Source organism: Schistocerca gregaria, chromosome 6 (genome assembly GCF_023897955.1).
Source record: "Schistocerca gregaria isolate iqSchGreg1 chromosome 6, iqSchGreg1.2, whole genome shotgun sequence".
Taxonomy (NCBI): domain Eukaryota; kingdom Metazoa; phylum Arthropoda; class Insecta; order Orthoptera; family Acrididae; genus Schistocerca; species Schistocerca gregaria.
The window spans coordinates 430,351,697-430,368,794 of record NC_064925.1 but is presented as its reverse complement, the minus strand read 5'-3'; the positions used below and the strand labels follow the sequence as shown (position 1 = coordinate 430,368,794).

Genomic DNA, 17,098 nt, shown 5'->3' with positions numbered 1-17,098 from the left:
TGTCTGCCTAAATACTGGCGCCCCTACTTTCCTTTCAGACACATCTCACACCTATTCCCATTTTGACCTCATTGTATGTACTACCCAACTTGCATGCCGGTTTGAGTGGTATGCGCTTTCTGATACATAGTCGAGCGACCACTTCCCGTGTGTTATCCATCTCCTGCATCATACCCCCTCTCCGTGCTCAACTAGTTGGAACATCTCCAAAGCAGACTGGGGGCTCTTCACTTCCTGGGTGACCTTTCAGGATCAAACCTTCACAAGCTGCGATAGTCAGGCCGCACACCTCACGGAAGTCATTCTCACTGCTGCTGAATATTCCATCCGTCACTCTACTTCTTCTCCACGCCGCGTACCGGTCCCCTGGTGGACCGCAGCATGTAGAGACACCTTACCTGCTCGTCGACGTGCTTTACGCACCTTTAATCGCCACCCTACAGTGGCGAATTGTATCAATTATAAACGATTACATGCGCAGTGTCGTCGTATTTTTAAAGAAAGCAAGAAAGCCAGCTGGGCTGCTTTCACAAGCACCCTCAACAGTTTTACTGCTTCTTCTGTTGTCTGGGGTAGCCTGCGCCGGCTATCTGGCACTAAGGTCCACTCACCAGTTTCTGGCTTGACGGTCGCGAATGACGTCCTTTTGGCCCCTGAGGATGTCTCCAATGCCTTCGGCCCTTTTTCGCAGAGGTTTCAAGCTCCACTCATTACCCCCCTGCCTTCCTCCCCCGAAAACAGGCAGAGGAGGCTCGGCCACCTAATTTCCACTGCTCGAATTGTGAAAGCTACAATGCCCCATTTACCATGCTTTAACTCGAAAATGCACTTGCCCGGTCACGATCGTTCGCTCCGGGGCCTGATTATATTCATATTCAGATGCTGAAGAATTTTCCTCCTGCGGGTAAAGGTTTCCTTCTTCGTACTTACAATTGCATCTGGATTGAGGGACATGTTCCCGCATGCTGGCGCAAGTCTATTGTTGTACCGATTCCTAAGCCGGGGAAGGACAAGCACTTGCCTTCCAGTTATCGACCCATCTCGCTTACCAGCTGTGTCTATAAGGTGATGGAGTGAATGCTTAACCTTCGGTTGGTTTGGCTGCTCGAATCTCGACGCCTACTTACCAATGTACAATGTGGATTTCGTAGGCGCCGCTCTGCTGTTGACCATCTGGTTACCCTGTCGACCTTCATTATGAATAACTTCTTGCGGAAGCGCCCGACCGCGGCTGTGTTCTTTGATTTGGAGAAGGCTTACGACACCTGTTGGAGGGCGAGCATTCTCCGCACCATGCATACATGGGGCTTTCGTGGTCGTTTCCCTCTTTTTATTCGTTCCTTTTTAATGGATCGACAGTTCAGGGTACGTGTGGGTTCTGTCCTGTCAGACACCTTTCGCCAGGAGAATGGGGTGCCACAGGGCTCTGTTTTGAGCGTCGCTCTCTTCGCCATAGCGATCAATCCAATAATGGATTGCCTCCCAGATGATGTATCAGGCTCCCTTTTCGTGGACGATTTTACCATCTATTGCAGCTTACATGTTTCCTGGAGCGCTGTCTTCAGCATTCTCTTGACTGTCTTTACCCCTGGAGTGTCGCCAACGGCTTCGTTTTTTTGCCGAGAAAACAGTCTGTATTAACTTCTATCGCTACAAAGAGTTTCTCCCACCGTCCTTACGACTCGGCCCCGTTGGTCTCCCATTCGTGGAGACAACAAAATTTTTAGGTCTTACATTTGACAGGAAACTTAGCTGGTCTCCACATGTGTCATATTTGGCTGCCTGTTGTACTCGTTCCCTAAATGTCCTCTGTGTTCTCAGTGGCACGTCGTGGGGAGCGGATCGAACCGTCCTACTTTGCCTATATCGATCGATCGTCCGCTCCAAGCTGGATTATGGGTGCTTTGTATACTCCTCTGCACGGCCCTCCATCTTACGCCGCCTCAACTCCATACAACATCGGGATTTACGGCTTGCGATTGGAGCGTTTTATACTAGTCCCATCGAGAGTCTTCATGCTGAAGCCGGTGAATTGCCACTCACCTACCGGCGCGATATGCTGCTTTGTCGTTCCGCCTGTCTGCTTCTGTCAATGCCCGACCACCCATCGTATCGTTCCTTTTTTGACGACTTTCTTGACCGTCAATACGGGTTGTATGTCTCTGCCCTGCTACCCCCTGGAGTTCACTTTCGTCGCCTCCTTCAACACCTTTATTTGTCACTCCCTGCAACCTTTAGAGTCGGCGAGAGCCACACGCCACCTTGGCTCCAGGCTCAGGTTCGCGTTCACCTTGACCTCCGCTTGCTCCCAAAGGAGGTTACCCCCGGTTCAGTTTACAACTCCCGTTTTGTCGAACTTCGTTCGAAGTTCGTAAATATGACCTTCATTTATACAGATGGCTCTAAGACCAGTGACGGGGTAGGGTGTTCTTTTATTGTCGGTGCACAAAGTTTCAAATACCGGCTACATGGCTATTGTTCAGTCTTCACAACTGAGCTTTTTGCCCTCTACCAGGCTGTTCTTTACGTCTGCCGCCACCGACATTCTGCTTATGTCATCTGCTCTGATTCTCTGAGCGACATCCAGAGCCTCAGTGATCCGTATCTGGTTCACCCTTTCGTGCACCAGATCCAACGCTCTCTTCAGCAGCTGGTGGACGACGGGTCTCCAGTTAGCTTTATGTGGGTTCCTGGACATGTCGGTATACCTGGGAACGAAGCTGCAGATGCCGCGGCCAAGGCTGCGGTCCTCCAGCCTCGGATGGCTTATTGTGGTGTCCCTTCATCAGATTGTAGCACGGTCATTTGTCGGTGCATTTTATCGCTGTGGCATGCCGATTGTGCTGCACTTAGGGACAACAAGCTTCGGGCCTTGAAACCTCTTCCCGTAGCTTGGATGTCCTCCTCACGTCCTTCTCGGCGGGAGGAGGTCGTTTTGGCCCGGCTACGAATTGGACACTGCCAATTCAGCCATCGCCATCTGCTGACGGCAGTGCCGGCGCCATTCTGTCCATGTGGGCAATTGCTGATGGTCCGCCACATTTTAACGTCCTGTCCGGATTTTAATACGCTGCGTCTTGATCTTGGCCTGCCATGTACTCTGGATGCCATTTTAGCGGATGACCCAGGAGCTGCTGCTCGCGTTCTTCGTTTTATCAACTTGACACACCTGTCTGACGTTTCATTATGCTGTAGTTTTTTAATCCTATTTCTGTTAATACGTCTTTTATAGTGTTGTTCCTTTTAGTTGCTGTTTTAACCTTGTGCCTCGCGGTACATTCCTAAATTAGTCAGGGCGCTAATGACCATTGTAGTTGTGCACCCTAAAACCACAAAAAAAGGTGTGGTCCATACCACATCAAACTATTGCAGTCAGGGCACAAGAGAGTGCTACACACTACTAGGAAGGTGTTTCATTCAGTTACTCCTTACTATTGTTTCAAAATATTATGCAAATGGGAGCTGATGTATATATGTTTCACGATCACAAGAGACAAAATTTAATGTGTGAAATATCTGCTGGTGTGGTTTTTGTTGCGTAATACAGTACCATCAGTACAATGTAATGCAGTTTGTGTCTACTGCTGATCTTTGTGTCATTCTATGCCTCAGCTTTCTCAGTTACTTCAGTTACCTTGATTACTAATCCAATGTGCTGCTAACAAGATTTTGTTATTTTCCAATCCACAGTTCTCTCCTGATAATTAGCTTATTATGTTCAGGATAACATATTAATCATTGGACTCTTGGTATGAGTAACCATTGCTTGTGGTCTGTTTGAATCATATTCCCACCTATGTTTAGTTTTATTCTGTTTAAAGTCAAAGAGCTTTCTATTTAAGCCAAGGTTTTGTTTCAGACCTTACTGTTTTCATCAGTTTACTAGTGGTGATTTTTCCAGAATAGTATGTAAGAAACTGAACTGTATGTTGTTGTTGAATGTTTTCAATGGATGGTGAGCTGTAATTATCACCCGAGATGGATGCAGGGGTTAGTTCCAGTTCAATGTGTGTTAATCTCGTGCTGAATACAGTTTGTGAAAAAAATGAGACGTAACATTAAACTCTGCACACAAACAGTAGTGAGAACTTCGCAACTTAATTTTGATATTAATCATAAATTTTCTGGCTAAGTCTCTGTCATCTTCTAGACTGTTAAAAAAACAAGTGGCTCTCATTGGTTATCCAAAATACTGATATAATCTTCAGCACTGATATGTAACAGCACCTTTCAAAAGCTACTGTTGTCTTCTCATGGATACTTTTTAATGTTCACATTTAACTTTCGTTTAAAGCTACACTTCAGACATACGCTCAGAAAAGACTTGCTAACAGATAAATTTGTCTTAGTTGTGATCATATTTCTATCTTTTACTAAGTCTTTGTTTGCTATTGACAGTCTCCATTTTATGTCCTCTGCTTTTACAGTCATCCCTTACTTCACTATGCAAACAGCAAAATTCATCTACTTATTGAATAACCCATTCCCTAATCAAATTTCCTCAACATCACCTTACTCAGGTACACGTCATTACACGTGATTTACTTCTGTTGACAGTGCTCATCTTTTCAAGGCACTATCAATTCCCTCAACTTATCTTCCCAAGTCTGTAAGTGAGATGTGAAATTTAGGGCTAAACTGAAATTTTTAGGCATATGAAAGTGTTTCTTATTAAAACTAATGTAGAAGTTTGTCAATTTTTGCAGTGAGAGTGACACGGCAGAGGAGAAAGCTATAATAAGTTTTGTGTGTGTGTGTGTGTGTGTGTGTGTGTGTGTGTGTGTGTGTGTGTGTGTGTGTGTGTGAGGTTAGGTTAGGTTAGAGGGGGGGGGGGGGGGAGAGAGAGAGAGAGAGAGAGAGAGAGAGATGCATTTTGCTATGCTACTTAATGACAGTCACATAGTCATTGACAGAGATATACCCAAGTAATCCAGCCTGTCATTTCCTTTTCAGACATCTGTACTTTTCACTATCCAGCTTTTGACTTAGTTTCAACAGTATTTGTGTTCTTTTGTATGCGCACCTACACACACAAAACTAATCCAGAATTGTAAGTAAATGTCCTCCATGTAGGGAAACGGTAGAGTCACTTATTAAAGGCAAGACCTCTGGTCAGATTGTGTATCAGTTAGTTTACTTTTTGAGTAAACTGATACAATAACTCCACACTTAGGAATTATATACAAGCACTCACGCGCAATGAAAGAAATCTCGATCACCAACTTTCTTTTTGTAATGTGAAAATATTTCGTTGGCCCCCACGTACATAGTGAGAAATTATAAGTAATGGAAATTCCTGGATGAAGCAATACATAAAATAAGGGAAAGTCAACACCCAATGTAAAATGGATCAATGCATGGAGCACGAAAACCCATAACAGGAAACTGCATTCACACTAACTTTTGAGCACTAGCTCTTTTTCTACCAAAAGTCCACCCATTCACTAACAATCACACACACTCCCAGGGCCACAAGAAGACTAATTATTGATACTCGATTACTGAGGGCTGCTGCCTGAGCTGATGGAGATTGGAGGGGGAGACGGGGGGATGAACAGGATACATAGTGGTGGTAGTAAGAAAGAGGCAAGTCTTTAGATACATGACCTCATGACTGCACAGCAAGACAAAAAGGGTACAGCAATAAAGAGATGTAGGAAGAGGGAGGGGTGAAAGTGAAGATGAACAGAAAGAAAAGGAGGGGTAATAGAAGGGATGGGGAGGGGGGGGGGGGGAGCCAGTGCATGATCTAAACAAAGAAGAATCATTCAGCTGGTGTACAGCAACTTGCAAACTAAAATTGATCATGAGACATTAGGCATGTGCACGTACAAATTTTTTTTTTTTTTTTTTTTTTTTTTTTTTTTTTTTTTTTTTTACTGTATTCTGTTGACTATTTCAGACACATTCTAATTTACTAACACACAAAATTTAAGTTTTTTTAATGACATAATGCAAAAATGTGTTAGCAGGCAGAATGTACTCACAAATAATCCGGGAAAATGGGAGGAGGAGGGGGTGAGAGAGAGAGAGAGAGAGAGAGAGAGAGAGAGAGAGAGAGAGATGACTATACCTTCTTGGTGCTTATGCAAAATGTAAGTGGCAGTGAAATCAATTTTCAGTCAGTTGTGCACTATTGTTCTATATGTAGTCTCCTTTATAGATGAGCTATATACTTCCCAAAAATTTTCCCTTTGAACTGAAATCGACAATTTACCTTCACTACTAACATCCTGACGTTCTTGTTCCCTTTCATATTGCTTTCCAGCATTACATCTAGATATTCAAGTGACATGAGTGTGTTGAGCAGCACACTTAAACATAACAGGATTGTTTTTCCTACTCACCTGCATTAACTTACATTTTCTTACATTAAAATCAAGCTGCTGTTCATCACGCCAACTAGAAATTTTGTCTTTCATCCTGTATCCTCTTACTGCCACTCAGTGACAATATCTTCCCATACACACAGCATAATCATCAAATGGCCACAGATTGCTACTCATGCTGTCAGTCACATCATATACAGGGTGACAGTTACTGGAAATACATGGAAAAAATGTAAATTAGTTACAAACTATGGCATACACACACACTATTCATCATGTAAATGTTATTACAGATATTCGGATTTAGGTTATGACATGTTCAGTATGCCTGGCAATGATGTGGCACAGACAGAGTAGTGAAATTCTGCCACGAACTGCTGAAGTGTCGGAACAACGATGCTGTCAATGACCTCCTGAATGGCTGTTTTCAGCTCAGCAATGGTTTGGGTTTGTTGCTCTACATCTTGTCTTCAATATAGCCCCCCCCCCCCCCCCCCCCCAAAAAAAGTCTCATTTGTTCAGATCCGGAGAATATGGCGGCCAATCGAGGCCCATGCAACTGGCTTCTGGGTATCCCAGAGCCAGAATGCAGTCCTCAAAATGCCCCTCCAGGGCATCAAACACTCTACTGCTTCGGTGGGGTCGAGCTCAGTCTTGCACAAACCACATTTTGTTGAAATCAGGGTCACTTTGGATAATGGACCTGAAAGCATTTTCCAAAACCTTCATGTACCATTTGGTAATAACCGTCCCAACAACAAATATCACACCGTGACTGAACATTGCACACCACACAGTCGCCTGTTCAGAGTGAAGTGACTTCTTGAGCATGAAATGCGGATTCTCAGTCCACCAGATGTGCCAATTTTGCTCATTGATGAACCCATTCAAATGAAACTGAGCTTTGTTGCTAAATCAAAACATGCATGCGCGTACTAGTTCCCTTTATGACCTGCAGCCAGAGGTTCAGTGTGAATATTCAGAAGTTGCGATGATTTGATTTCATGTAGTTTAATAATTGTCCCTGTATGTGTATAGGGAATGAGAGCGGTCCTATCACTCTTCCCTGGGGCACTCTTGAACACGTTCTTGCCTTTGAGGACAACATATAGTGTTCTATTACTTTTTCGAGCCACTTTTTCTTGAAGCCTATTCTGTATGCTTGTACATTTAACAATCTGCAGTGGGGCAGTGTGTAAAACCCTTTCTGGAAATCTAGGGAAAATGAATCTGCCTGTTGCCCTTCATACATGGTTTGCAGCATAATGCGTTCACTATGCTGTTCATAGTGCCTTACCCGTATGTCTGTTTTCTTATTCATTCCTATTTTCCTTTTCATTATTAGACCTGACCTACTTGTGCATTACCTCTATTTGGCTTGGTATTCATAAACCTGTACTCACCTGACGAATAGTCCTGTTCTTCCTGCCACTGAACTTCAGTAATTTCCACTATATCTAACTTCACTCTATCCATTTCCTTTTCTAAATGTCCGCCCCAATATTTGAGTGGTCAGCATGATGGATTGCCGTCCTACGGGCCTGGGTTAGATTCCCGGCTGTGTCGGAGATTTTCTCTGCTCAGGGACTGGGTGTTGTCTTCGTAATCATTTCATCCCCATCCAATGCGCAGGTCCCCCAATGTCAAATGTAATAAGACCTGCATCAAGGCAGCTGGACTTGGCACAAGAGGGGCCTCCTGGCCAATGAAACCAAACGCTCATTTCCATTTTTCCTTTGTAAATTTTCTGTCAACCTATCCAATTAAGGGCTATAGCATTCCTCACACTGACCTGTAGAAGACCAGATTTGTTTTTCCTGATGATATCGTCCTCAGTAGCCCCTGCATGGGGATCCGAATGTAGGACTATTTCACTTCCTGAAAATGTTACCCAAGATGATGACATAATTAAGTCATAGAATACAGGTGCCTGTCTTCAGGATATGTAACGGCTGTAGTTTCCCGTTGCTTTCAGCCGTTCACAGTACCAGCACAGCAAGGCCATTTTGATTGGTGTTAAAAGGCCAGATTAGTCAGACTATTCCCTGCAAGGCTGCTGCCCCACCTCTGGAACCATGTGCTAGTTTGCAAAAATACACAGTCAACCCCCACCATTAGCTCAATAGATTAGGGAGAGAGAGAGAGAGAGAGAGAGAGAGAGAGAGAGAGAGAGAGAATAAGACAAAAGAAATTACTCATATAGTACAGGAAGAGGAAAATTTATGATGGAGAACTGGAACTTGACAGTGGAAAAATGGTAGGAGAATATAAACTGAGGAAAGAAGTGAGAGGAAGCCATTTGGTAGAATTTTGCACAGGATATAATTAAATTGTTACTAACATTTAGTATAAGAATTGTGAAAGAAGGTCGTATTTGAGGAAGAGGCATGGATCACTGAAAAGTTTCAGATTTGGTACTTAATGTCGAGACAGATTTTGGAATCGGATTATAAACTGTAAGACATCTGCTGGGGGCAGATGTGGACTTCAACCACAATTTAATGGTTATGAGCCATAGATCAAAGTTGAAGAAATTGCAAAAAAAAAAAAGGAAATTACTGAGATGGAACCTGGATAAGCTGGAAAGAAAGAGGCTGTACAGGGTTTAAGAAAGCATTAAGCAATGATTAATTGAAACGCAGGAAAGGAATATAATAGAAGACAATTTGATATTTCTGTAATATGAAATACTGAAGACAGCAGAGGATCATACAGATAAAAGGACAAGGTGTTGTAGAAATCTACAGATATCACAGGAGATACTGAATTTAATTGATGAAGGGACAAAAATTTAAAAAATTAATCAGGCAAAATAGAATACAGGCATTTAAAAAATGAGATTGATAGAAACTGCAAAATGGCTGAGCAGAAATGATTAGAAGACAAAGGCAAGGCTATACGAGAATGTATAACTAGTGGAAGATATATTGCTGGTAAGAAAATTAGACACCTTTGGAGAAACACCTTTGGAGAAACACCTTTGGAGAAACACCTTTGGAGAAACACCTTTGGAGAAACACCTTTGGAGAAACACCTTTGGAGAAACACCTTTGGAGAAACACCTTTGGAGAAACACCTTTGGAGAAAAGAGAAGCAGCTATATGAATATCAAAGAGTGCAAATGAAAGACAGCTCTAAGCAAAGGAGGACATGCTGAAAGGTGGAATGTGTATCTAAAGGGGCTATAGAAAGGAAATTACTATATTATAGAGATGGGTGAGAAGCTAGATGAAGATGATAGGAGATAAAACACTACACAAGAATCTGGCAGAGCACTGAAAGCCCTTGAAGTGTTTTAGGCTGGCTTTGCTGTGTGGTGGTTTTTATACTTTCACCTAATGCACAAAACACTTCTGTAAATTGCCACCTGAGCATTCCATTTATATACAATGAATGTTGCTTAGTGAATACTTCATTGCAATTAAATATTACTTATCAGGGTTCAGTTAGTCTGTGCCCTGAATCCGTGTGCCCTCTTCCTCCAACTTGATTCAGACTTCGCCTCCATACAGACTGCAGATAAAACTGCTGAAAATTAACTTCTCATTCTCATTCATTCCACCACATACGAAGTGGGATTCATTTCATCTTCTTATATTATCTTCAGTATTGCAACTCAATACATGATAAATGAGGACAGCTACTATCATGTATACTGCCTCTCTCTACTATGTACAAAACAGACCTGATATTCAACTTGATAATTAACGCTTAAAATACATTTATTATCTTTGACTTTTTGCGTTCTTAGATTTATTGAGCTCTTTCTTCCACACCAACTGCTCTGTGGAACTCCTATCTTCACCTCAGCAGGTAGGCTCTGACTACTATCCACTTCCGTACAGTCACTGGACCATTTAAAACAACTCCCAACAGCGCCGGTGCTCGCCACTTACCGACCACTCTGTCACAAACCTCTTTTCTCTGAGAAGTATTTAAGGATGTGATACCTCTCATTCAAGGAATGGGATGTATCACTACAGCCTATAGTTGAAACAAGGCCCTTGGAGTAGAAGACTTGGCCTCAGAACTATTGAATTTCAGGGGATAGCCAGCCATGGCCAAACTATCCCACGTGGTGTGAAAGTTGTACATGACAGTCGAAATATCCTCAGACTTCAAAGAAGAAAGGAACAGTTCCAGTTCAGAAAGGAGGAGCTGATAGGTGTGAATATTACCGGTCTATCAGTTTCATAAGTCATTCTTGCAGAATACTGAATCAAATTATTTACAGAGAAAAATGGAAAAACTATTGGAAGCCAACCTTGGGAAGATCAGTTTGGGTTCCAGAGAAATGTAGAAACATGAGGGGCAATACTAATCAAAGATAGTTTAAGGAAAGGCAAGAATACATTTATACCATTTGTAGACATGGAGGAAAGTGTCTGATCTTCCTGAGTGGAATACACACTTCAAAATTTTAAAGGTAGCAGGAGTAAAATACAAAGAGCAAAAGGTTATTTACAACTTGTACAGAAACCAGATGGCAGTGAGAAGGATCAGACGACAAAAGGGAAACTGTGGATGAGAAGAGCGAGACACACCCACAGTGTTGTTCAGTCTGTACATTGAGCAGTCTGTGAAGGGAAGGAAATGGAATTAAAGTTCAGGGTGGAGAAATAAAAACTTTGAAGTTTGCCAGTGACATTGCAATTCCGTTAGAGGTGGTCAAGGACATAGAAGTGCACTTGAATAGTGGACAGTCTCTTAAAAGTGGAATGTAAGATAGTCAAGGATAGTGGGATGTAGTCAAATTAAATCTGGTGATAGAGGGAATTAGACTTCAAAATGGCACGCTAATAGCATATGAGTCTTGTAACTATAATGTAAGTGATAGACAAAATTATTTTCATTCATATAGGAGTTCAGTTATTTAGACAGAAAATTTACTGAAGGTGGCTAAAGTAGATAGGACATACAGTATAGACTGGCAATGGGAAGAGAATTGTTCCTGGAAAAGATAAATTTACTAACACTGAATTTAGATTTAAGTGTTAGGAAGACTTTTCTGACAGTATTTGTCTAGAGTGTAGCCAGTTACAGAAGTTAAAAATGGATAGTAAGCAGTTAAGACAAGAAGAGAATAGAAGCTTTTGAAGTGTGGTACTATAAAAGAATGTCGAAAATTAGGTACATGGATTGCATAACTTATGAGGTGGTACTGAATAGACTTGGGGAGAACAGAAATTATTGGCACAACTTTACTAAAAGAAGGGATCTGTTGATAAGACACATTCTGAAATGTCACTTTTGTATTAAAGTGGAGGGGTAAAGACTATAGAGGGAGACCAAGAAGTCAATACAGTAGATAGCTTCAAATGGATGTAGGTTGTAGTAGTTACTTGGATATAGAGATGAGGAGTTGCATCCAACCAGTTGCTTGACTGAATATGACAATGATAACAATGCAAAGAGAATGATTTTCAATTTAGTGTTATATTTTTGCGTATACTCTGTTCTCAGTTAAAACTCCTATGAATCTGGTTTAGACATTTTACTTTGTCAGCCTCCGTTTTTCAAAATTTGTTGTAAAATGTGGTGAATGTAGTTTATAGATGTTGAAAAAGTACTCAATAATTGCACACAATAGGGAACATAAAACTGTATTAATTACACTGTTAATACCTCAGAGGAAAGGAAATGTTAGACCCTAAGTTCCTCTTAGGAAAAGGAAAAAAATTATTTGAGCACTGATCAGAACTGATTGTACTCTAGTTTTGCTTATTAAATACAGTCAGTAAAAGAAGTATGAATGTCAGTTTGCTTTCTGCAGAACTTCAGTAAGATGGAAATACCAACATCAAATCATCTCTGCTCTAATTTAAATGACAATATTTCCAATTTCTGTAGTAGAAATAAGTTAAGCACATTAAAAATTCTTAGCAAGAATATTTTTAATGTTTACTGTCAAATGACAACCAATTCATGGTCAGGTGACCTTTTTGCTAAGTCTTGGCCGTAGCCACACTTACATGCTCTTCGTTCATGTAAATGAATGTGATGCCTACAGTACAATAAATATACTATTAAACTTGGGTCTTTTACACTTTTCAACATGCCAGTAAAAAGCAGTGAAATAACACAAAAGTAAATAAAAAGAAAATTAAGCCACATAAAAATATTACCTGGATAACTCGTAAAATAGTTTTCTTCTGTCCCTGTCTGTTGGGTTAATGATGTTTGTGTTTGAGCATGCAGTTTCAAGTAAATAATATGAAACACACATTGTCATATGTTTATTTTTGCAACAAAGTGCTATTGACTCACTATTGAGATTACAAATAGCTTTGGTTAAAAACTGCAACATTATACAGGGTTTATCAGCTGTTTTGTTTTTTGTGTTTGCTTGTAATGTGTGTTCGTAAATCAGGCATTGTCAATGAATACTGCAAAAGAATGCAAGTGATGTAAAGTTTTATTAAGGCAGAAGAGAAATAATGTGGCCACATAACAAAGCAATTGTATTGTTTTTGTTTCTAATTACTGTTAATATGTATATCTAGCAATAGTCTAGATCTTGTTCAGTAATGTAAGGTGCTTTTGTTGACAGCTTCCACAACAGATGGCTCGTCTGAACTTGGGTGCTCCAGTGGTTACTGCCCAGGTTCCAGGTATGATGGGCATGCCCATGCAACCAGTTTCAGCCATGAGTATGCCTACAATGGGTGTACCTGCAATAGGTATGACAGCAACTACTACACCAGCAATGGGCATCAGTACTTTCGGCCAGCCAGCGAATCCTGGACATACATTGGCAACTAATTTATGGCAATAGAATTATATGAATTTGATTGTGTAAAATATAGTACTTGATAGGGAGGTAGATTTGTTGCTGTGAAACTACACAAAATCACGGAGTATTGTAAAGTGTGAGATTTTAGAATCTTTAATTTCTGTTGCTTTCTACAATATTTACTACAAACAGCTTCTCAGCTTCAGTTGAACTCTACTTTTGTGTTGTTCTGCATGTAATGAGTTTTAATAATCATTGTTTGATAGCCTGTCCACAACACACAGCAACAAGCAAAGTTGGGACCATTAAGCAATCAGTGCATAAGCATGGAGACAGAAGCAGTGTTTGGATTATATGGTGTATGAAAAGTTGATATTGTTGCCTTGTAAGTGTGCAAGCAGCAGGCAGTTGTGTCTGTGTGTTGTGGTGAAATTCATTGAATGTGTTGCCAACATACTTAATTTGAAGTTTTATGAGTATTGCATACATTAGCTAATATCTCACATTGAAAACAGAAATTCTACCAGTTCTCAGTTACAGTGCAGTGGAAGAATTTGAGCAGATACCAAAAATTGGAATATTTATGCCTTTGATATTATTGCCATGCCTAAGTGTACATAGGGAGGTACATGAACTGCACATAGCAGACTATAGGATTTCTCTTAGTGGTGCTACAGAGTTCATTGCCTGTATGTCAGTGTGCAACAGGCATATAGAATTACAGTGTATATTCCACAGTGGTAGTAATTGTTTGTGAAATGGCTTAAAAGGGCAATCTCAAATTTTTGTTGTTAACAGTGTTTTTTTTTTAAATACATAAATGTATTGTTCGTTCACTGTACCTTGGTATGTATGTGGCTTCTTAGTTTGTGTGTGTGTGTGTGTGTGTGTGTGTGTGTGTGTGTGTGTGTGCGCGCGTTTGGTTTGTATTTTGTTTCAGAGAGAAAAATGCAGTGAGTGCTTTTATATACAGAATGCAGTATCGTTTATAGGTGCCTCATTCATCAGTGTATAAAACAGTGGGGTCATTATTTGTAAAAAAAAAGTTATTTGTTTTTGATACCTGCATCTTGATATGTGTAAAGTATCGTTTTCATATTGTATATTGAGTAAATATGATATTAAAGAATATTGTATGGAAGTGTGCATATCCAATGGAATTTGTAGTAAAAATGTGTTGAGAGCTGTAGCTTTTAGCAAACTGTGTGTAGATGTTATTTTTAATAGGATTTTGTTAATATGTCTTATTGTGAGTTGTGTGTTTTCAGTCAGTTCACATAAAAAATATTGTGGTATTAATGACTTCCTTCACATTAAATATGGAAGTGACTGAGGTCCTATATGTGACTAGTCAAAATGCTATAACAAAATTACGCATAGCAATATTCTTGAAAGACTACCTCAGATCCATTACATTAAGGATAAAAGTCTGATTGGTACAAATTTAAAGTTTTTATTTAACATCAAAAATTCATTATTTATTGGTACTTTCCTGCTGGCTGTAGAAGTGCCTGGTGAAATATATAAACCCTTGCTCAGAGATGAAAAGATACTGTACAACTGTGAACTGCGAGAAATTGTATATAAATATGTTTTGTATTTTGTCATTGTTATGGGTACAAGTGGAAATAATCAAATTTCTTTACATTCCATTGCAGTGTTTTGAATGTCCACCTCTCCTGTTACTTAAACTGTTGCGAAAGAAATTTTGAAGTTGCTTATAATGACATTCTTGTTTTAAGAGTATGGACATGAAATATAAATTTGCTGAATATGAAACTATAAAATGCATACCTGCAGCGCTTTATTAGTAGAAATATGTCATCTCCAAATAGTGTTTCACTCACACATCCATGGGCTTTTACTCGTTCAGATTCCCATAAACTTCATCTACTTGAGTTGCACACGTGCACTCTGCTTGGACTTGGTGTTTTTCTCCATGTGTTCAGTTGTATTTATAATACTTTTTATTGTATTGTGCCCTTAAGTGTTTAAATTTTTTCATGTCTCTTTGCTCTCTAAAAGTTGCACTTATTTAATGTTAGTTTAGGTGGTTCATGGTGTGGGTTCCTGTAATCATGTCCTAGTTCACAAACCACGGGGCAATGTATGAGTGGCCAAGTACGTGGTCCTGACAGTCGGGACACCAGTTACTCTGGAATAAGGCTGGGCATCTCGGACATATTCTGAGTCGTGGTCACCTTTGTGCTCATACGGCAAAGACTACCAAATCCACTGGTCAGTCCCTCAACCGTTAGGGGTAAAACTCAATGGGACTCGGGGCAAGTAAGGCTAGCAACCTGCTTCCCATTTACTTTAAATATGATGCTGGCAACAATCAGAGCAAAATGCCTCGGACCTTTGGAGGTGACGGAGTTCCACCTGTAACTGACAAAGCAGGGACTCCTAAGATACGACTTGGCAAACAAATGGTAATGAGATGGGAGCTATTAATATCAATGGGGGATACTCTGGGAAGAAGGTAGAGCTGGCAGAGGCTGCAAGTAAGATGGGGCTGGACGTTTTAGCTGTTAGTGACATTCGGGTAAGGGGTGAGGAAGAAGAGGAAGTGGGAGAATACAAGGTCTACCTGTCAGGAGCCAAAGCAGGAATAGCACAATGGGGTGTAGGGCTTTACATCAGGAAAGAAATGGAACCCAGCATAGTTGCATTAAGGTATGTAAACGAATGACTGATGTGGATAGATTTGACAGTGTCTAGCAAGAAAATTAGGATTGTCAGTCTATTTGCATTGTGAAGGGACAGATCAAGATAAGATGGAGAGTTTTTATGAAGCACTCAGTGATGTAGTTGTTAGAGTAAAGGACAAGGACAGTGGGTGATTTTAACGCCAGGATTGGAAATGGAACAGAAGGGAATGAAAAGGTTATGGGTAAATTTGGAGAGGACACGGAGGCCAACAGGAACAGGAAACAACTCTTGGATTTCTGTGCCAATATGGGCTTAGCAATAACAAACTCCTTTTTTTTAAACATAAGAACATTCACCGGTATACTTCGGAAGGCAGGGGAACCATATCTGTCATTGACTATATAATAACAGTTCAGGAAGGCTGTGAGGGACACACGTGTATTGAGGGGATTCTTTGATGACACTGATAATTATTTAATCTGCAGTGAAATTGGGATTGTGAGACCGAAAGTGCAGGAGGTCAAGTCCATATGGAGGAGGATAAGAGTGGAGAAACTTCAGGATAAGGAAATCGGGCACAAGTACATAATGTAGTCAATTTATAGTCATTGGAAAAGGAATGGACAAGGTACAGGGACACAGTACTAGAAGAGACTAAATAATGTCTTGGAACAGTGGTGTGTAAAAGTAGGATGAAGCAAACAGCTTGGTGGAATGACACAGTCAAGGCAGCCTGTAAAAGGAAAAAGAAGGCATATCAAAAATGGCTACATACTAGAACTCAGGTAGACAGAGAAAGTTATGTTGATGAAAGAAACAAAGCCAAACAGATAATTGCAGCATCCAAGAAGAAATCTTGGTAAGACTTTGGAAACAGGTTGGAGACTATGGGTCAAGCTGCTGGAAAACCATTTTGGAGTGTAATTAGCAGTCTTCGAAAGGGAGGTAAGAAGGAAATGACAAGTATTTTGGACAGGTCAGGAAAACTGCTGGTGAATCCTGTGGATGCCTTGGGCAGATGGAGGGAATATTTTGAAGAGTTGCTCAATGTAGGTGAAAATACGATCAGCAATGTTTCAGATTTCGAGTTAGAATGGGATAGGAATGAGGATGGAAATAAAATCACATTTGAGGAAGTGGAGAAAATGGTCAACAGATTGCAGTGCAATAAAGCAGCTGGGATGGATGCAATTAAGTCGGAACTCATCAAATACAGTGGAACGTCGGGTCTTAAATGGCTACACAGGATAACTGAAATGGCCTGGGAGTCGGGACAGGTTCCATCAGACTGGACAAAAGCAGTAATCACACCAATCTTTAAACATGGAAACAGAAAAGATTGTAACAACTACAGAGGTATCTCTTTAATCAGCATTGTGAGTAA

The 17,098-nt window shown here is 40.7% G+C and overlaps 1 protein-coding gene across 2 annotated transcripts in view; it reads left to right on the top strand.

The window, feature by feature from the left end:
- LOC126279043 (stromal membrane-associated protein 1) overlaps positions 1-14,714 on the top strand; it is a 131,199-nt gene extending 116,485 nt beyond the window's left edge. For both annotated transcript variants that reach the window (XM_049979448.1, XM_049979447.1), the window contains one exon: positions 12,880-14,714. In XM_049979448.1, the coding sequence (XP_049835405.1) occupies positions 12,880-13,104 (225 nt within the window). In that variant the 3' untranslated portion in view covers positions 13,105-14,714. The remainder of the gene's footprint in view (positions 1-12,879) is intronic.
- The last annotated feature ends 2,384 nt before the right edge of the window (positions 14,715-17,098 follow it).